The sequence below is a fragment of the Mirounga angustirostris genome, unplaced genomic scaffold (genome assembly GCF_029215605.1).
Source record: "Mirounga angustirostris isolate CCGP_5_RB_7025 unplaced genomic scaffold, mMirAng1.0.hap1 SCAF_6, whole genome shotgun sequence".
Classification (NCBI taxonomy): Eukaryota; Metazoa; Chordata; class Mammalia; order Carnivora; family Phocidae; genus Mirounga; species Mirounga angustirostris.
Window position 1 is genome coordinate 130,132,986 of NW_026991714.1, and position 20,703 is coordinate 130,153,688.

Consider the following 20,703-nt stretch of genomic DNA (forward strand, 5'->3'; position numbering starts at 1 on the left):
GTGGCAAAGAGGAGGGTCCCTCCAAAAGGAGAGGAAGGGAGTGCCTGGAGCAGCCACTGTCTGAAAGGGGCTCAGAGTTGAGCTTGCCCAGGCCAGACCCTCCCTCCAGCAACCTGCTCACCACCCCCGTGCCCCTGACCCCCAGGTCTGTTCTGTTCGCCATCATTTTGCATCGTTAACCACCTTTACTGCGCAGGGTCCTTCCCTCCCACCCCCACCAACTTAGAACCACCGTAAGGGCCGCCCTGAGGCCTAGCTCGTGGAGAAGCAACCTGATCAACACGGAATCGTGGGTGGGTGGACTGATGAGTGAATCAGTGTCCTTGCTTGAACTGGGGGAGAAGGACTTTGGTCACCTTTGGTTCTTACCTTGAGAGAGACCACCAGGAATGCCATGAGCCCCTGGGACCCCAGGATCACCTGGAATCCAAAACGAGAAGCCCTGTTGGCATCACCTCCTCCAGGAACCCTTCCCTGGTTAAGCCCAACTATGTTTATCCGCAGATGACTCAACAGTTGTCCCAAGTCCCTCCGTTTCTGCAGGGCTACCATGAGCTCCCTTCGGGCAGAGGCTGTCCTCACGTCCTCCCCGCTCTCCCTGCAGCCCCTCCTTCCTCCCCAGCCTTGGCACAAGCACTGCCTGCCTTCTATTCAGACTCTGGGAGCCATTCCTGCTCTCAGGCCTGTCTTCTTGGCTGCTCCCCTCACTGACCTTTGTCCCCCTTGGGTCCCCGGGGGCCAGGTGGTCCCTGCAGGTTGAATCCACCTGGAAGCCAACCACACACACAGCCATCAGCCAGGGCTCCGGGGCTCTGGCCAGAGCCAGCAGTGGGGGCGGGGGCTTAGCACTTACCCGAGGCTGAGAACCCTGGGAGGCCTTGCTCGCCTGAGGGACACACCGAGAGGGGTCAGTCAGCGGCGCGCCCCTCCTCCTCCTCCTCCCCCCCAGGCCCTCACCCACCTTCCCTCCCAAGGCCCCCCAACCTCAAGCTGCCACACGCGCGTGCACACACGCAGTCCCAACCATTCAGACACCCACACTGATCCACCCACGCTCGTCTGGACAAAATGCATTTACAGGAAGCTCCAGGCTCCCAGAAGGTCAGCTTTTGCCAGCCCCACCCCCCCCACCCCACATTTTGTTTGATGCCAGCTCTCCTGTACCTTGGTGTCCTCGGGGGCCTGGGGGGCCTGAGGGAAGCAGACAGACAGTTGTGAGATGCACACCTACTAGGTGCTCTGGCTTCAAGGGGCCCATGGGGGAGGGATGGGCTCCTGTGATGGAGCGGACCCAGGGCGCGGGCTTCCTCGTGCCTCCCCTCCTAGTAGGCCAGCGCGGAGGCGGGGACTCCTTGTGGAGCTTCTAGCCACTGTGCGCCCCGCTCCCCACCCCAGACTGCCGAGCCCCTAATGCGATAGGGCAGGAGGACACACAAATGCCGCAGGTCATCCAGCCTCGCCCAGCCTCCTGGCCCCTTGGGCAAGCAGGGACGCACAGCCTTCTGTGCCCTCAGACGTTACTCACCTTGGTCTCCCTTGGGGCCTGGGGGGCCAGGGGGGCCTGGGGGGCCAGAGAAGAAGGTCTCTGCAGAGGAAAAAGTTTTGAGTGTGGACATGGTATTTGTGAGAGAGCAGCACCATCTGTGAGAGGCTGGCCCACGGCAGATGCTCCATCCACACTCATCAAACGGGTGGATAAATGGATGGATGGATAGTTGGAAGGTTGGGTAGAGATATAAATGAGAGAGAAACCTAACAAATGGATGGACGAATAAATGGGTGGGTGGATTTTCCACAAGGGGCAAGTTCTGGGCTAATGTTTGCTCTGAAGTTATCTCCGTATGTTTCCATGTTGTACAGTCAACATTTATCTCCTTTCATGTGTGTGTGTCCCACCTACTTATCAGACCTGGGCTTCCCAAGGATGGAAACCAGGTCCCCAGTCACAAACCAGTCAGTCCAGAAGCTCTCCAAGAGCAGAACCGGCTCCCTCCCTCCGACTAGGTTAGCAGGGGCTATCAGGGTGCTTGGGCTGGGATGATCTCAATTTTTCCTGTTCTACCTGCAGAACTCCCGTTCTACGTTCTATGGAGTTTATGCAAACACACTGTGGTGGAGGGTCCCAAGGAGGAAGCATGGTGAGCAGGTCAGGAAGACCACATGCCTGTGACCACAGCACGTCCTGGAGCTAGGGCTGAGGTGGAAAACAGGTGGGACTTGACTCTATAACATTACCTGAGTTGGTCAGGAAAGATCCCGGTGGGCCTGGTGGGCCTGGCAGGCCTTCTCCTAGATAAAAGAACCACCAAGACTTTGTAAAGCCAAGCTATGGGCCAAGACCCCTCTGCCCGGGAGAGGTGGCAGGGAAGCGCTTTCCTAAGAGCCAGGCCTGGGCTCTGGGCGCCTTGGTCTTATGTCTCTCACCGGGGAGCTCAGCTCTCACCTGCTGGGCCTCGGGGTCCTGGCGGGCCTGGAATGGAAGGTCCTACAGAAGAGAGCAAGCAAGAGGCCATGCTGAACCAGCAGGGAACCGGCCTGCCCTGTGATCAGGATTTCGGCTTCCTCACTAAGTGCCCTGTCTCCCACAATTCCCCACCTTCCAATGATTCCTGAGATGCTCACCTGGAGGCCCTGGTGGTCCAGGTGGGCCTGGGGGACCTCGTAAATCAAGACCTTCTGTGGAGGGAAAAAATGCAGAAATGAGCAAAAACTATCGTGAGGCTGTTCTCTGCCAGTGTCACCCCTCATTAGGATCATCAGTGCCAGGGACCCGGGCTACACTCCCACCCCAGAGGCCAGCTCTGGACCCCCTCTGCTAGGGGTGCTCCTTGCTCACAAGCGAGGCAGGGCAGGGCTGCCAGCAAACTCCCCGACAGCTAAGGACGTGGCTTTGCTGTCAGCCTCAGTTCAAACTCCTGCTCTGCTCCTTCCAGCTGGTGACTTTGGGCAAGTTCTTATCTCTTTTGGCCTCTGTTGGCTCTTCTCTAAACCAGAGGCATAAGACCTAGGTCACAGGAGCACTGTGTAGACCCAGGGAGGTCCCACGACACATGTCTAGCACATGGTGACTGTTGGACCAGGCTTGGCTGTGGTCTTCGCCATTCAGGTGTCTACGGGGGAGGCCCAGCAGCATGTCTGCGTGGGCTCTTTAAAGGACTCTAGGAACAGAAGAACCCAGAACTCACCCTCCCAGGCCGGGCCTATGGCCGAGAACCCACAGACCCAGGTCCCTGCTCCAAGTGGGGGATGCAGGACTCCTGCCAGCCATTCTTCTGGTGCCCAGCTCACTTCAGAGGCCCCACTTGACCCCAGTCCCCCTAGAATCCCAAGAACCTCTGACAGCTGCCCCATACCAGTGACTCACCCCCCAGAGCGACAAAAGCCCTGCTGTTGCTTCGAGGCTGGCATTGCCTTTCAGAGCAACTTGTCATCCCTGCTCACATCGGGGCCCAGGATGACGCACTGGGACAGCTGCCGCGGGGCCCCAGTGCATTGCCGTCCGCCCCGCTCCCGCCCCGGTGTCACCTCGCCCCAGAGAACACGGGGGCACTCACGGGCAGAGAGGACCTCGGAGATGGAGCTGTGGCTACCCATGAACGACTCGCCAGCAAGTCCTCGCTCCCCGCGTGGGCCTGTGAGAAGGACACAGGGTCAGCTGGGCACCATGTGCAGCGACCCCAACCTGCTTTCTGTCCAGAGGGCCTGGAGCCCCGCAGGGTATGGGCCGGGGCGGAGAGCCGGCTGTGAACGTTCCTGTTCGCAGCCCCAACAGCCCAGGAGCAACTGGACCAATTTTTCCTAAGCCCGTGTTTTGGTGCTTGGATAAATCATGGGACAGTGGCACAATGATTGGGGTCTGGTCACAAGAGGCGTGACATTTATGAAACAGCCAAGCTTGACCCTGGCCAGGGGGCCACAGAGCCTCGGCCCCCTGTCTGGAGGACTCCTATCTTCTCAGAAACATGGGAAGGAGGAGAAGTGTTTCCCCTTGCAGTTGAAGCCTTGCGAGGCCCTTGGTGAAGCACCGGGTCACCCCCTCAGCTCCCTTCCCCAAATGCAAGTTGTCACCTCACTTAAAGATGGGGTCCCAAGTCCAGCCTGGGAAGGAAGCCTTCCCCACTGAGCCCACGGTCCTAGGCTCCTGTAGGACTGACATACCTTGCTGTCCAGGCAGACCAGCTGGGCCCACAGGACCTGGACATGGAGTCAAGAAGAAAAGGCTTTACCACACATCTAGGGTCACAGTTCTAGAAAGAACTGAAGGAAGGGCAGGTGACCGGGGAGACACGTAGCTGCCTCCCAAGGCATGGACCAGTGGCTCACTTGAGAGCAATAAGCGTTTGAGACCAGCCCTGTGGTCCATCCCATGAGAGTTCCTCTCCTGAACCCCGGTGCTTTGGGATAGGCAGGGCTGCCCTCTCTGCGCCCCCTGGTTAGGGACTTCTCAGCACCCTCAGGATCCCCTTCTTGCTGGAGTGCATCAGGACAGAAGGCTGATCCCATATTTGCGTTGGTTGTATTAAATCACCTACTTCACTTATACATAAAATTTTTTAAATTAAAAAATAGGGGCACCTGGCCGGCTTAGTCGGAAGAGCATGTGACCCTGGATCTCGGGGTCATGAGTTCCAGCCCCACGTTGGGTGTAGAAATTATTAAAAAAAAAAAAAAAAAAACTGAAAAAAATAGATATAACAAAATCACAGGTATTTGGAAAAATAGAAAAAGTATCACCTATAATCCTTTAATTTGTAAGCATTTTGTTTTCTTACAGCATGTTTTTTTCCTCATCTTGTAAAAACACAGGTGCAGCTTCAGAAGACACGCACTTCTCAGTAACGGCTTGGAGTCTCTGTGATTCTGTAGCCGTCTCATTGCGGTTGGACCATGTGGAGACGGTTTCTCCAAACAGATTCCTAGCATTTTTGTTGCCCTTAATGCATTTTATCAAATTGTTTTCCAAAAGGCAACAAACTGAAGTCACACACAGGCTCCAGAGGGGGAAGGAGCTGGGCCAAATTCTGCCCCTGCGGCCGCTCAGCCGAGTGACCGCAGGGGAGTCATGCACCTGTCTGAGGCTCCCCGGGGGGCTGTGGGGGCCTAGTGAGGCGATGCCTCCCAGGTGCTTGGGGTATCTGCTGGGGTGTGATGGGCGCTCACTAGGCTGGGCCGGAGGGGGCTCCTCCCTGGGGTTGAGGATTTGAGCAAACACTGCTGTCCTTAAATGCAACCTCAGAGTAAAGCAAGAGAACGACTGACCTGGGGCACCTGGAGGTCCCGGTGGTCCCATGGCTCCAGGAGGCCCCGGGGGGCCTGGGACAGTGATCGTCGATGATCCCTCTGAAAACAAAGCACACGGAACAGGGACCCTCACTCTTCTTGCTCAGAGGCGCTGCGAACCCAGGCCAGGCAGGTGTTTCCCCATGACCTCTGACCCGAGAGCCCTGCCCCCTGCTGCCAGAAGCCCCGACTGGCACTGCCCGAGGGTCCCAAGGCAGAGCCGGGGCAGATGTCCGCCCTCCCGGGCCTGCCTACCTGTGGTCATGATCCGGCCTGAAGCTCCAGGTTCACCTGGGAGGGGAGGCGAAGGAGAACGGTTATTCCCAGGGTCAATTAGCGGCTCCATCAATCACCTCCAAGGCTTCTGATGGAGTTTGAGAACCACTCCTGCGCCTCCAGCCCTTGGGCTAAAGGCATTTTAATGAACCGCAGGGGAGCACCCAGGATGCAGGAAGCACCAGTCTCTGGGCCAGAGACCCTGGGGCCACCTCCGGCTTCCTGGCCCCCGTTAGCTCTTGGAAGCAGCCAGCACTCCGAGGAGGGCCTTCCTCTGAGGAGGCGGGAGAGTCTCCCTCTCCAGGCTGGCCAGGAGTCATCCCCACTCCCATGCTGGGCCTCCCAGGCTTCTGCTGGGAACTGCCTCAGTTGGAAGAGTCCCAAGAGGCCAAAGGACAGAGGCGGAGAGCCTGGTCCCCGGAGTGCCCCTCAGGATGCTAATTCCTGGGACAGTAGTAGAGAGTAACCAGAGTAGAAAGGGGGGCCGTGGCTGGTAAGTGTGGGAGAGCCTGAGTTACACAGAGGTTGACAGATTTCTTTCCTGCCTCTGTCTGAGAGGGTCGAAAATGCAAATGTGGGTGGAGGACTTCCAACGAGGGGATTCGGGTTCACACTTCCCTGAACTTAAGGACCACTGGACGCTGCCTGAGGCATCTCTCAGGACTAGAAATGCACGGACTCTGGGGAACTGAGTGAACAGAGTGGAGGACAGAAAAGCCCTCCCCTGGGGGCTCCTCGGGGGCCTCTTCTGTCATTTCCCATGATCTGGGGGCAAGTCCATCACCCACACCACGACGGAGAGGATGACTCCCCCTTGGAGGAAGTAGAGGGCGGCTCTCTGCTTGCTATCTGCCATTCCCTGGGGTCAAGGTCAAGAGGAGAAAGCACTGGTGTTTGTTTTCCTGGAACACAACACGGCGTTAGGTGAGCTGTCCACCACCTGCGCACACTCCCAGGAAGGGCCTGAAACCCCTCTTGGACAGGAAGTCACAGGCCCTGGAGAAGGAGAGGGTGTCTGGTATCCTCAGGGATCCCCAAACCTAGGAGTCTCTTCCTAAAGGTGCTATCAATCCATGAACAGATCTATAGCCTCAGAGGTTAGTCTGCCTGGGATATAGGAACTCAGTTATTATTTTGGAATTACATGTATTTGTCCCAAAAGAATTCCCTGGCCCAACTAGTCACTGGGAATAGTTTCTGGAAAGTAGTAACTCCATTCCTAGAGTCTCCCCAAGTTGATCGTGACTGCTCACGACAGCATAGCTCCACGGAATGTCAGGATTCGGGAATGTGGAGTCACTGGAACAGGAGAAAAACTGTCCCTGAGCACTGCTGACCCCTGGACTGGCCTGGGGTTGCTATCTAGGGGTTGCAGAACTGGACAATGGCAGAGGACCGGAGCAGGACGAGAGTGTCCCCTCCCCTGGCCAGACCCTTGCAGAGGACTTCCCTCTTGGAACTTCGACTTTGTGCTCTGAGGGGCATCGAGGTGCTCCTCCCCACCTGTCAGAGCCCCCGCCAGAGAAGGTTGTGGGGTGTGCAGGCACACGGAGGCCTGCGTGAACGAAAAGGACGAAGGTGGTCCCTGTCCCCGGGAAGGGTCACGCTGGGGGGGACCAAGTCTAAGCCAGGGAGACAGAGCATGAACAGGGATGTTCTAGAGGCAAGCCAGGAGATGGACAGGCTCTGCAAGGCAGCACCCCCTTGCAGCTCCTCCTCCAACAATGGCCTGGAGACATCTGGTACCAGGCCAGGCTCAGGACTATGGGGGCCAGAGGTGTGGGGGGGGGGGCGGGGAGCAAGGATTCAGGGCTCAGCGGATCAGAACAAATCCCTGGCTCCCCAGCTTCACTGCCTTCTGCTGAAGCCACTAGATGCCACTGTTGATCCAGAGTCTGGCCAGAGAGGGGCTCCCTCCTGCTAGTCTCTCCCCTCCCACAAAAATGGCTAGTAAAAAGAAGGAATATCTGAATTGGAAAATCACTTACCTTTAGCTCCTGGTCGGCCGGGGGTACCAGGAAGTCCTGATGAGATTAAAACAAGTCAGTGGGGATGATGGAGGGCCAGCAATTCCAGACCCCTGTGGCAGTAACTGTGCTCCGTCCCTGGGCACAGCCCCCAGTGCCACCTGCAGGGCCACCTGGCTTTGCCTCCTGCTTGCCTCCCTCGGGGAGCTCTTGCTCTGAGCCCATCTCCCTCTCTGGGAAACGGGGCAACCGCTGGGCTTGAGGGAGGCAGAGGCCCATGGACACAGCTTTGGGGGGTCCCAGTCGGTCTGGTTATGAGCCCCCCAATACGCCTGCCGCAGTGGAGGGGAGTAGGGGCTGGGCTGCTGCTTCCCACCTTGGCTTTGTGGCTGAGTTCTACCAGGAGAAGAAGGAGGCCCCGTGCACTCAACTCCTGGGGGGAGACCTGCGGCTTGACTTCATTTCACATCTTTACCCAATTTCCTTTAGGAGTTGGGGGTGGGCATGGTGACAGCTTCTCAAAAACAAAGGGGTAAACGCTAGTGCAACTGTAGGACAGACCCTGCCGCTGAAGCTGTCCCAGGGAGACTGGGCCCTTGCATGAGGGGAGCCCCCTCTCCTACCCTGGGGGTCTCTGTGGGGCCAGTGCAGCTCCTGGGCCTGGAGCTTCCTCTCGGGGCTCCTGCGCCCCGGGACAGGCAGACTGAATTGGCACATGGTTTAACTTCAGGTCTTTTTAGATTTTCTGTATTTTTCCTTCCTCAGATGTTTCTTAAGACTCACAGTGAAAGGACCTGAACCCATCTGTGTGTGGGGTTGGGGGGGGCGCAGTAGTGCAGGGAGGAGAGGAAACGCCAAGGTGACTGGTGAGGCATTTGCCGGAAGGAGGCGGCTGGGCAGCTGTCGTCTGGAGGTGGGAGGGGCCCCATGACTCACCCTGAGGTCCTTGGGGTCCTGTGAGACCTACAGAAAAGAATATGAGAGAGAGAGAGAGAGACATGGACGAAGGGCTGAGGAGCCACACCCTCAGCCGAGGGTCCTCCCAGCACCGGACAAAGATTTCTTTGGACTTTGCAGTGACATGACCACTGCTCTATCAGGCGATGGTTGGCAGCCTGCTTGGGGTCACACCCTTCGGCATCTGACAGCCAGGAAGCCAGCAAGCTCATACACTCATGGACCCCCAGTGCTGCCCCCCAAGACTCCCTCCCTTGGTGCTCCCTATCTGAGCACGCACTGAAGGAACAGGGGCCCCCGCTCTGAGCAGGCCCCTTGATGATCGCCACCTTGCCCTCGCAGCTCTCTCAGCTTGCTCTGGTCTCACCCCGTGGCCCTGTGGCCTGGCTCCTGGTGGGCCTTGAGAGGAAACCCCCACAGTGGCCCCTCTTCTCAGATGGGGGGGGCATTCGGTGAGGGTCCAGGGATGGCCAGAGGGGAGATGGACGGGGCAAGGTATGGCAATCGCCTTAGACTTTGCAGTTTTTAAGACATTCCTTGTTCCTTTCTAAAACTCGCTCTCTGTTAATCTGTTGTCAATTTCTGCCACCAGATCACCAGAATGGGTGACTCAGAGGCGTCAGGACCTGCGGTCACCGTACACAGCGCAAGCCAGCCCTTGCAGCAGCTGAGATGCTGGAGGAAGATGGGATGAGGCACACGCACTGGCGTGTAAACACACGCACACGCACGCACATGCATGCACACGCACGCACGGCTGTGCTTCCCTCTTCCCACTCCGTTACCTGGCTTTCCGGGGTCTCCAGAAGGCCCCTGTGGGCCGCGGGTTCCAGGCATCCCCATTAGCCCTTGTTCACCTAGAGAGCACCAGCAACACAGAAACGTTTTCCTTTTAGGAAAGCTGAACCAGCCAGCACCTCTGAGCCTCTGTTCTTGGGGGTTTCCTGAGTAACTTGCGGGCAGGTGGAAAGGAGAAGGGGAGTCAGACCTGGGCATCGCAGGGTCCACGTGATGTGTGCCCTGCTGGCTTTAGGATTCAGGGGACAGGGCCCTGCCTGCTGGGACGTGGGCGGGGCAGGCCCGGCAGTGAGTGTGAGGACAGCAGGGCAGTGACCCACCTCTTGGGCCTTGGTGTCCATCGGGGCCAGCGGGTCCTAGGAAAACCGAACCACGGCTCATCAGTTACCCCAGGAGCGACTTTGGGCCTGCCCCCCTCAAATGCCCTGCAGCCTCTCGGCAGGTCATCTCCCAGTGGGGAGCCCGGGTGGCCCCTCCCACAGCCACCAACCACGGAAGAAGCCCCGTCGTTGGGACCCCCTCTGGATGGCACTTTCTCCCTGGCCTCTTCCCCTCAACCAGGAATTGTGTATTTTCCTGCAGAGAATTAACAGGTCAGCAACTCCTCACTGCATCCCCAGGGCCTACTGTGAGACTCCACACACACGAGATGCTCAGTATGTGTCCGCCTTGTTCACTCAAGGTCCTGGGAGTCAAGGTCCTCCAAGCTCTCATCTCCTCTGCTCTGGGCATTACGCTAACCTCTGTCCGAAGGGGTGTCCTCCTGGGACCATGTCTCGCTTTCTCTGCGCCCCCCCCCCTTTGTCTTTCCTCACTCATTTTGTCTCTGTGGAATTTTCCAAACTGACCACGATGCAATCTTCCTTACTTTCTAAGGCCAGATGAAATGCCCCCTCCTTCATCCCTCTAGTTGGAAGGACTCTCTCTCTGCTGTGTCCTCATAGCACTCTGTACCTTTCAGGGCACCTGTCACCTTATACGAGCTTTATCTCCCCTTTCAGAGGTAAAGCATCTGACTTGCCCCACATGGCATCCTGTGTACATCCAGAGCTTCCTTGCTCTGTTAAATGAATGAGAAAGTGAATATACCTAATCCCCATTGGTGGTACTTAGACCCTTTTGGGAATTGGTGCTAAATGCTCGACCCTCAGAGGGTCTCTGGCCAGCTTTCATGTCCTGCTGGGCAAGCACCATGCTAAGCATCAGCAAAATACTTAAACCTGGGTCTGGCTGGGACGTCAGCTCTGGAGTACCAGGCCTGGGCCTGCAACACTGCAGGGCCCAAAGGACCTCGATGCTCATCTGTCCTCCCCATGGGCCCAAGTGGCTCAGAGGCAGGGACCAGCATGGATAGGCCACCAACCGACCCCCCCCCCCCAGCAGTGAGAAACCCAGAGACGACTGTCCAGGCCCAGCCATGCACACAGGCCCTTGGCCAGGGGCCGGCAGACTGGAGAACAGGAGAGGCAGCTCTAGAAGCAGGCTCTCAGCTCTCGGGCCATGACGACTGGCGGGGGCAGACCTACCGCATCCATTCCTTTGCAACACTCACCTACTGCTCCTTTAGCTCCGGGCTCACCCACAGCACCAGGCAAGCCTCTCAAGCCTGGCTCACCTGCAAAGGAAACGGGCTAGCTGCCTGGAGGCCTCCAAGATATGCGTGTTTGACACCTAAGAGAATGCTCCTCCCTTCCCACCCACCCCCAAGACTGCCATCTGCCCAACCAGAGAGCTTGAGGTGACAGAGGTTGGGGACACAGCCTCTTAGTGGCTACGGTCAGCGTCCCCAGGCAGCGTGCACGGACGGGCCCAGAGCCACACCAGGACCGAAGGGAAGCGGGCCTGATTCTTACTCCCTGGCCCCACACGGCTGCCCCTTGTAGCCAACGCCCTGGTGCTCCGGATTCCGTCTTCAGTCCTTCAAGCTGGCAGGAGGTTAAGTGGATGAGAGGCTCACAAGGAGCATGAATGCTCCACTACTTTGGGAAGAGCTTCATTTTCCCAACTGGATTCCCCCCAGATAATCTAAGACAATCAGAAACTCCCTTTTCTGTTCCAAACATTTACCATCTGGACTATACATACATTTTGATGCTGGCTTCCACTCCCTTCACTGTTTTATCTTGTGCTTTTGTTTTTTTGTTGTTTTGCTTTGTTTTTTTTTTAGATTACAAGTTTTCTGGAGGTTTTTAGACAGAAAGTCTGTCTCACACTTCTGTATTTCTTTCCACCTCCAGGGCCCAGTGGATTTACTAGATAGTCTTTAACGGATCACTGCAGATGCTTGTGCAGGACTGACCTGTGAGGCCTCGGGGTCCTTTCTCTCCCTGGTCACCTGCAACAAACACGGGACAGGGCAGAGAGGCAGGAAGCGTCAGTCGGGAGCCAGGAAAACCCCCTCACTCAGCGAGAGGGACCCCCAGCTGCGAGTAGTTGTCACTGTGCCCACAAGCCACGGTCAGGAGGAGGTTGGTGAGAACTGGGCGAGAATTGGTGGACCGAGGAGCACGCCTGCCCTCCCCCAGGGTCACCCACAGACCGACCCCAGCCCCTTGCTGTCACTCAAGTGGGCGCCACGGGTTCCAGGAGAACCAGGCTAGAGGGGTGTCCCGGCCCTCCTGCAGACCACCCAACCACAGCGCTGTGATGTGGTTGCTGTTTCCCTGATTCCTGCCCGAGTGTCCCCAGGTGGGAGACCAGGCTAGAACGAGCTCTCACATACACCCCCAGACTCTGAGGCAGGGGTCCTAGCTGGGTTCCTAGGACTCAGGCAATGATGGGGATGTCTGAGGAGCAGCAACGTACCTTTGGGTCCTGGTGACCCCAGAGGTCCTTTGTCACCTGGAAAGGTAATAGACAACTCTATAAAGAACCTTGGGGCGGGGGGGGGGACGACCAAGCAAGGGCAGGGTCTGTGTGTGCAGACAGGCTCTCCCGCCATCCTGACCTCCCCTCTGCTCCCGTACCTGTCAGCCTGCATGGGCCTCTGGTCACACCTGTCAGGTGCTCCCTGCCCCCAAGACCTCCTCCTTGAGCGAGGAGCATCTACAGGGTGACATCCCCTTCCCCCAAGCCCTCTCCCAAGCTTACCTTTGATACCAGGGAGTCCAACGTCCCCTCGGAGCCCCTGGGGACCTATAGGGCCTGCAAGCGAAGGAAACCACACGGGCAGATGAGTGGCCCCAGCCCTGGGGCTGAGGGGCGTGTACATGTGACCCATGTGCACACACACCCTGGGCAAAGTCAAGGGCTGCGCTCTACAGATGCCTCCCCATGTCCCTGCTCCCTCGTCTCAGGCCAGCTCCTTGCCTGTGTTACCAGGCCTGGGGGTGGGGACACCGTGTGGGCCACGAGCAGAGACAATGGCCTGTGGCACGGCATGGCCTGCAGCTCCAGGCCCGCGGTGGCAGAGGGGCTCTGGCCCCCGGGAGGAGATGGTGCAGGGACTCCGCTCAGGCGCAGCGGGACGGGGGCTGCCTGCTGCTGAAGCTGCCAGAGCCAGATCGCAACGGATCTCACTGGACCCACTGGGAAGCTGACCTCGGCTTCAGGGGACGCGCGGAAGAACGGGAGTTTGGGGTCTCTCGAAGGCTCAGTTTATAACTACTTCTTTTGCTTTAAACATGTTCTTCCCTTAGGCATTCCTTTCCTTTCCCCAGAAATAGCACGTATTGATGTACGCAGCACACTGACCTGGGAGACCCCGTGGGCCAGGGGAGCCATTGGAACCTGAGAAGGAAGAGGAGACAACCACCATCAGGGGCAAGGCACAGGCCAGGGACGTCCAACCCCACGGTGAAGGGCGGGGGGGCTCACTCCCAGCTGACCCCAAGTCAGTGGATCGGAGGGTGACCCCTGTGCAAAGTTCTCCTTAGGGAGGCAGCTGCAGCTGGTGGGATCGAGAGACCCCTGCTCCTCCCCGGTCAGAGTAAAACATCTGGGCCCCGGCGGCAGGAGGGAGGACAGTTGGCCAGATGGGCGTCGAACTGAGAAGGCCCTATTCGCCCCGAGCTGTCCAGACATGTTGCTCTTGAACGAGCGCTTCTGGGCAGCAGTCGGGTGAGGAACTTATCTGACTGTGGACTTCCTGACCCATCCACCCACTTAGGGGCCATATAACGGGACCACTGAAGAGAGATGCAAAGACGGTCCCAAATTTCCATGAAGCCAAAAATAGAGCCCCAGTCCTGACCCCTCCCCCGGGACTCCTTTGTGGGGGGACACTCTCTGGGCCCACTGTCCCTGCATAGGTCTGGGGCAGTAGGTCAGGCCTGCCAGGATTCCCAGTGCCCGGACCTCTGTGATCCATCCTCGTCCTGGACGTGGCAAATCTGGGTACTGTCCTGGCACCTGACTTACCTTTGGGACCCACAGAACCTGGGACGCCGGGTGGGCCCTGAACACCGGGTTCACCAGCAACCCCTGGGGAGAAAGGTGAGGCCCCTCAGTTTGGTTGCCCACCCAGTCAGGCAGTGTCATTTGGGGGACACTGCCCAGGCTGCTGGTGGTCTCTGATCCATCTGATACCTCCTTGAGGCCACGAATCTGCAGAACACCTTCAGCTTCTGCCCCCAGAGCCTTTATTTATAGTCCATGAGCTCTGGTACCCGGTAGGTAGGCAATCTTTGTTGCCTGGTTAAACAATATTTTTAAGGGAAAATGAAGCTAAAAATAAACTTCTTGCCCATGATCTTTTGGCATTTTGAGCATTTCTGGTGTCTGTGCTTGGTTTACCCTGATAAAAGCAGACTCATCGTTGAGAATCTAATGTAAAATCTTCCCCACCTCTCCAGGGTTGGGCCTGTGTCTCCTTCCCTGCCTAGTTCCAGCCCTGAGAGGCTCAAGGACCTACGCTCTACTCGGCCTTCAGCCAGGCCCTGCTCTGCCCTGAGCTCTTCACTTCAGCCTTGACCCTGCACTGCCCACCTGGGAAGACCCTTTCTCCCCGTTACCAAATTCTTTGCAGATTCCAAGCACTGCAGGGTTCTTAGCTTCACCCCTGAACCCTCAGCCCAGCCCTCATCCCCTCATTAGAGCATGGTCTTTGCAGGGCCCGGCACAAAGCCCGGCTTGAGGTAGGTGCTCAGCAAAGGGGAGTGAAATGAAGGAGGAAGAGCCTCTTACCTCTGTCCCCTTTCTCTCCAAACCCAGGAGGCCCTGGCTCACCACGAGGTCCCATGGGGCCTTCTCTTCCTCTCTGGCCCATGGGTCCCTCCAGGCCCGGATCTCCTAAAGAAACAAACAGCCAGCTCCGAGTTAGGACCCAGTGCCCTGGCTCAGGGCTCCAGCGCCAGCATCTCACCAGCAGAACACCTGCCTGGAGCCTCCACACTGGTCTCCCCCTTCTCTCCTTACCCCTATAGCCCAGGCTCAACCCAGAAGCTAGAGTGACCCTTAGAAAATGCAAGTGGATCACAACCCGCTTCTGCCCCAAACCTGCAAATGGCTTCTTAACTCACTGGCAGTAAATGCTGAAGGGCTGCCACAGCCTCCAAGGCCCCCCACGATCAAGAGGCCCACCTCAGTCTTCTGGTTGGCTCCAGCCAGGCCTCCCCTCCACCCCCTCCCTGCTCCTTGCCACAGCACACCCTTGCCCCAGGGCCCAGGGCTGCTCCCTCTGGCTGGAGTGTCCCCCCGCCCCCACCGCCCATCTCCCCATGCCTGGCTCCCTCACCCCCTTCAAGTCTATCCAAGTCTGTTCAAATGGCACCTTCCCAGTGAGGCCTTCCCTGACAGCCATATTTAAATTTACCCCCTCGCGCTCCCAGGGCCCTGCCAGGGTCTGTCTTTCTCATTTCACGATCCACCTCCAACACTGCTCTGTACTTTGCTTATTTGTCATGTCTGTGGTCTCTCTCCCCAACCCAAAGATGAGCGGGGGGTTCTGGTCTGTTCACCAATGTCTCCCCAGCTCCTAAAACAGAGCCTGGCACACAGCGGGCACTTAATCAATATCTATTGAATCAATGAATGAATAAGGAAATGAAAGAATGGACCAAGAGGCTCTTACCCACACTGCCTTTTTGTCCCTTTGGTCCTTCTGGACCCGGGTGGCCCAAGAGCCCAGGGATGCCTGTGGAGATACAAGAATACCTCAGCCCTGTTTTCCCCCTAGAACCGGGAGCCAGGGCCGAGCCGCCCGTGACACCAGCCACGCCATCAGAGGTTACACACCTGGAGTCCCAGGGAGCCCTCGGTCGCCTGTGGGGACAGAGAGAAAAGCGAGAAGTCAGAGGACTCGTGCCCATTACCTCAAAGAGCCACTGTAGAACTCAAGTAGGATTGCCAAACTTAGCAAATATACAGGATGCAGATAAACACTGAGTACATTTGTAGTCTAAGTACGTTTAACACAATTATTTGCGACATAGTGAAAAATGATGTATCTGCAATTCAAATTTAATGTCTTGTATTTTATGGCAACCAGAGAGTCAGAGACTCCAGGACCAAGCATCCTCATGTCTAGCGTGGTCAGAAGGGGTGTGTGGCCTGCAAGCTGGAGCTTTCAGGAAGGGGGCTCATGCAGTGACCCAAGCTGGGGGTGGGGGGGTCAGGGAGTCCGGAAGAGAAGTAGAAGGCCATCAGGTGGAGGAACCCCCATTCCTGCACTGGGCTCTCTTGGGAAGGGAGGTAAAGCTGGGGATGGAGGGCCAGCCCTGTCATCTTGAACAGTGGTTCTCAGAGTGGTCCGCGCACCCCTGGCCTCAGAACTACCCGGGTGAGCAAGACCCTAACTCTGGGTGCCATCCACACCTGCTAAATCAGAGGTCTGGGAACAGGGCCCAGCATCTTCTGGCAATTCTCCTACATACTGAAGTTCGCGAACCCCACTCCGCTAGGTCGAGGGGTGCTGCTGTGGTCAACTGGGATTGGAAAACTCTTCTGCCCATGAGCCTGTCAAACCACTTTTCTGAGGAAATATATTTCCTATGGCACATGAATGTGTCACACAAGATAGCACATGACTGTTGCCCAACTAACACGGTGGGGCCCCTTTTCCTGTGAATATGTCCTGCCTCCCTGCTACACTGCCCTCTCTCTAAAGGCAGGTGGTGTTGCCCCTACTGGATTCCCCCACAGGAACCCTGTTTCTGACTGCTGGGGGTCACCTCCAGCCTCCCCCAACTAAGACCCCTGGGAGCAGACTACTCACCTGCAGTGGCGTCCCTGACCTGGGTCATCGTAATTAACCTGGGGGAAGCAGGGATCCAGTCCCAGAGGATCTGATGCCTGGCAGGGCCCAGGAATCTGTATTTCTAGAAATCTCCCTAAGGATTGTGTAGAGTAGCAGGCCCCTGGGCTGCCCTTTGGAGCGGAGGGAGATGCAGGCCTCTGATGCATTCAGAGTCCTTGTTGGGGAAGTCCTGAGAACTGTGAGGAGGGACGAGGGACAGTGTTGCCCCAGAGACACAGAGCCCTGCTCTGTCACTAAGCGCCCTGACCCCAAAAGCCCAAGCGTCTGCAGGTCTTACACAAGGAGAGCTAGCCAGGATGACGGGGTGTGCGGGAATCAGACCCTGGCCGATTGCCTTAAACCAACCCTTACTAATATTCCAGGTTAAAATCGCCACGCTTAATTTACCTTTAGGGCCTTGACTTCCCATGTCACCTAAAATCAGAAAGATACGAAAACTATGAGATGGGGTGAGAACCCCAGGGCCATTCTCAACCCTCCCAACAGATACCGTAAGATCTTTCCAAAGCTCATCCTTCAATTGGGAAAATTTCCAACCAGAAACCCCAGTCCAAGGGCAGGAAAAGAGAGCAGGGTCAGGGCTCAGTCTACCCAGTACCTTTCGGGCCGGGGCTTCCTCGGAGATTTCCTACAAAGGAAGGTACACGTGGAGTGAGCGGCACATCTTGCGTGTGTGTTACACACACGCGCACACACAAGGGGGTCGCCGCGGTATGGGGAAAGAAACGGAGGCGGGGACTGGCACCCAGACTCTAAGGTGTGCTAGCCCTGTGACCTGGGGCAGTTCCTGCCGGGCCTCACTCAGTGTTCCCAGCAGTCAGATGGGATGGCAATGCCGGGCCCCCCCTCCCGGCTCCTGGGCAGGGGCGAACGAGGAGCGTGGGAGGGCAGGGCTCTGCGCCACGCTCACCGCTTTCCTGTTCAGCCATCAGCTTGTCCCTCACGAACAGCCAGAGCACCTCCTGACTGTGGCCGTCGAGCCCCAGTCTCCCCGCGCCTGCTCCCACGCCCGGCACGGCGCCATGCAGCCTGTCCTTGCTGGCGCGCTCCGCCTTCTCCTTGTAAAGCAGCACGGCGTCCGGGCTCTGCTCCAGCGCGGCCACCCGCGCCTTCAGCGCCCTCACCTCCTCCGCTGCGGGGGGGGGGGGGGGGGAGGGGGGGGGAGAGGGGCGCGCAGGCCGCTCAGCTGGGCGGGTTCGCCTCAGTGTGGGCCCCACCTGGGACTCTAGGGACATCTCGCTGCAATCCGCACGCGGGGGCGGCGACACAACCCGGCCTGGGAGCCAGCCTGGTGCGCAGTGGCGACAGCGCGGGGGGGCCCTTCTCCCGGGGCATGGGTGCGGGGGGCCACACAGAGACCCATACGGGGCGTGGGAGAGGGGAAAAGCCATGGGGCTACGGCAAGGCCTGGCCTGGCTAGTAAGGGCAGCCAAAGGCTTGCTTAGCAGGCTGTTCCAGGGACAGAGGGCCCCGGGGCTGGGAGCCACACGGGCACCCCAGCTCGGCCGCCTCCGGAGCCTCAGTGTGCTCATCTGCAGTAACAAGGGGTCTGCACCCACCCGCTCTGGTCCCTCCATCCTTGGGCCGGGCCGACTCCTGCCGTCCGCACGGGCAGTGGGGCCTGTCGCCGGGCCCCTTGCTGTCACGTACCCAGAGCAATGAGGCCGAAGAGTAGCCCCAGCAGCAGTAGCCAGGTGAGCAGCAGGCCCAGCAGCCACTTCCACCAGCTGCAGCAGGAGCCGCAGGGGCACCAGGCCGGCGCCGCCCCCCACGGGCCGCCGCCGCCGCCTCCGCCTCCCCCGCCGCCGCCCCCACCGCGGTGGCTGTAGTTGTGGATTTCTGCGGAAGACAGAGGAAGGGTAAGGTGCATGCAGCAGGCTTGCGCCCTCTTCCCTCCGAATTCTCCGGGTTTGGGGGCCTTGCTCGGGGCCTGAGTGAATGCTGGTCGGGGCTGGCGACTCCACAGAGGCGGCGGCTGGCTCCTGGACGGAACATAGGGCCCCGGGCTGGGGAAGAGCCAGAGCAGCCCGGGTGTGCGGCCCGCAGGGGGTCCCTTCCCCTCCATTCCCTTTCTTACAGAATGGGGTTAAAAGCTTGCCTCCCTCTTAGGATGGTTGCCGAATGAGGGCGATAAGGCACGCAAGGCAGTGAGCTCAGGACTCAGCGCGTGGCCCGGAGCTTAAACATCTCGATGACCGCTGATTTGCTACCAGCTCCGCATTTGATTATGGCCAAACCCAAAGTGTCCCCAGCTCCCCGTCTCCATTCCCACTGCTCCTTCTTTGTAACCCCTGCGGCGCCCGGAATTACACTCCGCACCTATGGGGGTGGCCAGCTTTTTTCTTTTTAAAGTGAAAAGGGTTTTTCTGACTAAAATGGGCTGATAACCCTGATAACCTGATAACCCTAACTCTCACAAGACTGTGGAAACAAGGGAGCTAAGTGTAAAGGGCTGGAGATGTGCATGTGGTCTCAGGGGCCTCGGAAGCCCAGGCAGGGGGTTCCTGAGGCTGGGGGACCCTGGACGGCCTGTGAGCCCCACCCCCGAGCTGAGCTCCTGCGGCAGCCCTGCTCCAGCCCCCAGCCTGCACCCCCTGGCCCTCCATCCTGCTGCCTTCGGGCCTTCAGGGAAATACTCCTGTGTGCCCCAGCTGCAGGCGAGGGGGGGTCATCTGTTCCATCCATCACCACCAGCCCCGTCAGCTCCTGTCCCCCTGTCCCCACAGGACCTGCTGTCATCACTCACCTGCGGAGGCGGCCTTGCCCTTGGTGGACACGGTCTTCACGTCTCCTGGAAGGCAAACACCAAGGACACAGGTTTGAACCCAAGCTTTTCAATGACAGGAGCCCACAGGACAGCCCATGAGTGGACTGTGGGCAGAGCTTGAGGGAAACATGCCGACCGAGCCTGCGGAGGAGCCACCGGGCGGGGACCCTCCCTCCCTCAGTCCTCGCTGATGGCGTACTTGCAACAATTCCATCGAGAGAGACATGGCTTTTGACAAGCACTTGTCAAGGGAGAAAGCAGGGTCTTAACCTTCTTGTGACCTTAAATCTTTCAAGCCCAGGACATTTTTGGAGTTCCACGTTAGGGGTGACATTTGCATTCAAACGATATATGTGCTTATGAGAAAGGACTCTTGATTTCTTGGTTCAGGAACTCCGAACACGTTCCTCACCTGGGGCGGAGGGACAGAGGGGCGGAGGGCTAGCGCAGGAGTCCCTCCTGCTATTGGACCACTGAGTGTTTGTGGGCACATATGAAGTTTTCTGGGAATACTGTTTACAGCTTTCATCAGATCTGGCAATCTTTGTCTCCACAGCCCCATTTCCAACCCTAAAATATATGACTTCAAAGTAAGCATTTCCTTAGAGTCAGGCCTGCCGAAGACTGTAACGGACTGCATTTGCATTTTGAAAAGATGTTCTGGGACCCAACTTTTCCTTTACTGACCTCCCTGAAATCAGTGATCTGGGGAGAGTCTACAGGGCCCAGAGCATGCAGAGAAATGCAGTTATCTGGGACAGAATCCAAATATTTGAGAAGAAAAAAAAAAAAAAACGTAGCAAGTGCTTTGCGAAGCATTTTCTAGTAGTTCTGAAAATTATGGGACAGGGAGTAAGCGGAGAAAAACAATCCTGCCGTAGACGTCAGACGCACCCCGGGAAGGCATCCGCTGCAGTCACACGCACGCACACACGAGACCACTGCGGAGCTGTGGGGCCAGGGCCTGGCACTCTGCATTTCTAATAGGCTCCTGGGTGGCGCCCGCACCGCTGGGCCGGAGGCCGCACTCTTGAGTAGCAAGGTCTCAGAATATAAATAAATGAGATGCAGACAGACCGAAGTCAGAGGGACAGTCTCAGATTTCCTCTCACCATTAGCTTCTGAAATCAGGCAGGTGTCCGCAGCGTAGGCAGCTTGTTTTTCTTTCTTGAGGGTGTCATCTGAAAAAGATGCTGTGCGCACAACCCATGATCATCCGGGGTATTCTGTCCTCGCTCCCTGCCTGCCCCAGAGCCACTCCTGCGTGGATACCGGGTAGCAAGAGGGCCCAGCTTTCCTTAGTTAATCTCCCACATCTGTGTTTGTGCTTAGACTTCCCATTGCCCAAAGACCCCTCTGGGAGCCTTTTGCCAGGATTTTCCTGAATGTTAATCTACATTCAAGGCAGACCCTGGAACACCCTATTCAGGCAGGCTATTTGAATGGGGTGACTGTGGTTTTCT

At 57.7% G+C, this 20,703-nt stretch overlaps 1 protein-coding gene across 2 annotated transcripts in view; it reads right to left on the reverse strand.

The window, feature by feature from the left end:
• Window positions 1-20,703, reverse strand: part of COL17A1 (collagen type XVII alpha 1 chain) — a 51,171-nt gene that overhangs the window by 6,682 nt on the left and 23,786 nt on the right. Inside the window, exons 15-45 of one of the 2 annotated variants that reach the window (XM_064595243.1) lie at window positions 20,353-20,433; window positions 19,220-19,264; window positions 18,124-18,312; window positions 17,384-17,605; window positions 17,072-17,101; window positions 16,861-16,887; window positions 15,453-15,479; window positions 15,289-15,351; window positions 14,403-14,507; window positions 13,638-13,700; window positions 12,972-13,007; window positions 12,369-12,422; window positions 12,084-12,119; window positions 11,578-11,613; window positions 10,831-10,893; window positions 9,599-9,634; window positions 9,266-9,337; window positions 8,460-8,486; window positions 7,545-7,580; window positions 5,536-5,571; window positions 5,260-5,340; window positions 4,159-4,194; window positions 3,555-3,632; window positions 2,623-2,676; window positions 2,444-2,485; window positions 2,236-2,289; window positions 1,526-1,585; window positions 1,165-1,191; window positions 854-886; window positions 713-766; window positions 370-420 (exon numbers count right to left, since the gene is read on the reverse strand). In XM_064595243.1, coding sequence (XP_064451313.1) covers window positions 370-420; window positions 713-766; window positions 854-886; window positions 1,165-1,191; window positions 1,526-1,585; window positions 2,236-2,289; window positions 2,444-2,485; window positions 2,623-2,676; window positions 3,555-3,632; window positions 4,159-4,194; window positions 5,260-5,340; window positions 5,536-5,571; window positions 7,545-7,580; window positions 8,460-8,486; window positions 9,266-9,337; window positions 9,599-9,634; window positions 10,831-10,893; window positions 11,578-11,613; window positions 12,084-12,119; window positions 12,369-12,422; window positions 12,972-13,007; window positions 13,638-13,700; window positions 14,403-14,507; window positions 15,289-15,351; window positions 15,453-15,479; window positions 16,861-16,887; window positions 17,072-17,101; window positions 17,384-17,605; window positions 18,124-18,312; window positions 19,220-19,264; window positions 20,353-20,433 — 1,854 coding nt within the window. The remainder of the gene's footprint in view (window positions 1-369; window positions 421-712; window positions 767-853; window positions 887-1,164; window positions 1,192-1,525; window positions 1,586-2,235; window positions 2,290-2,443; window positions 2,486-2,622; window positions 2,677-3,554; window positions 3,633-4,158; window positions 4,195-5,259; window positions 5,341-5,535; window positions 5,572-7,544; window positions 7,581-8,459; window positions 8,487-9,265; window positions 9,338-9,598; window positions 9,635-10,830; window positions 10,894-11,577; window positions 11,614-12,083; window positions 12,120-12,368; window positions 12,423-12,971; window positions 13,008-13,637; window positions 13,701-14,402; window positions 14,508-15,288; window positions 15,352-15,452; window positions 15,480-16,860; window positions 16,888-17,071; window positions 17,102-17,383; window positions 17,606-18,123; window positions 18,313-19,219; window positions 19,265-20,352; window positions 20,434-20,703) is intronic. The other variant, XM_064595244.1, reaches the window with a different exon arrangement.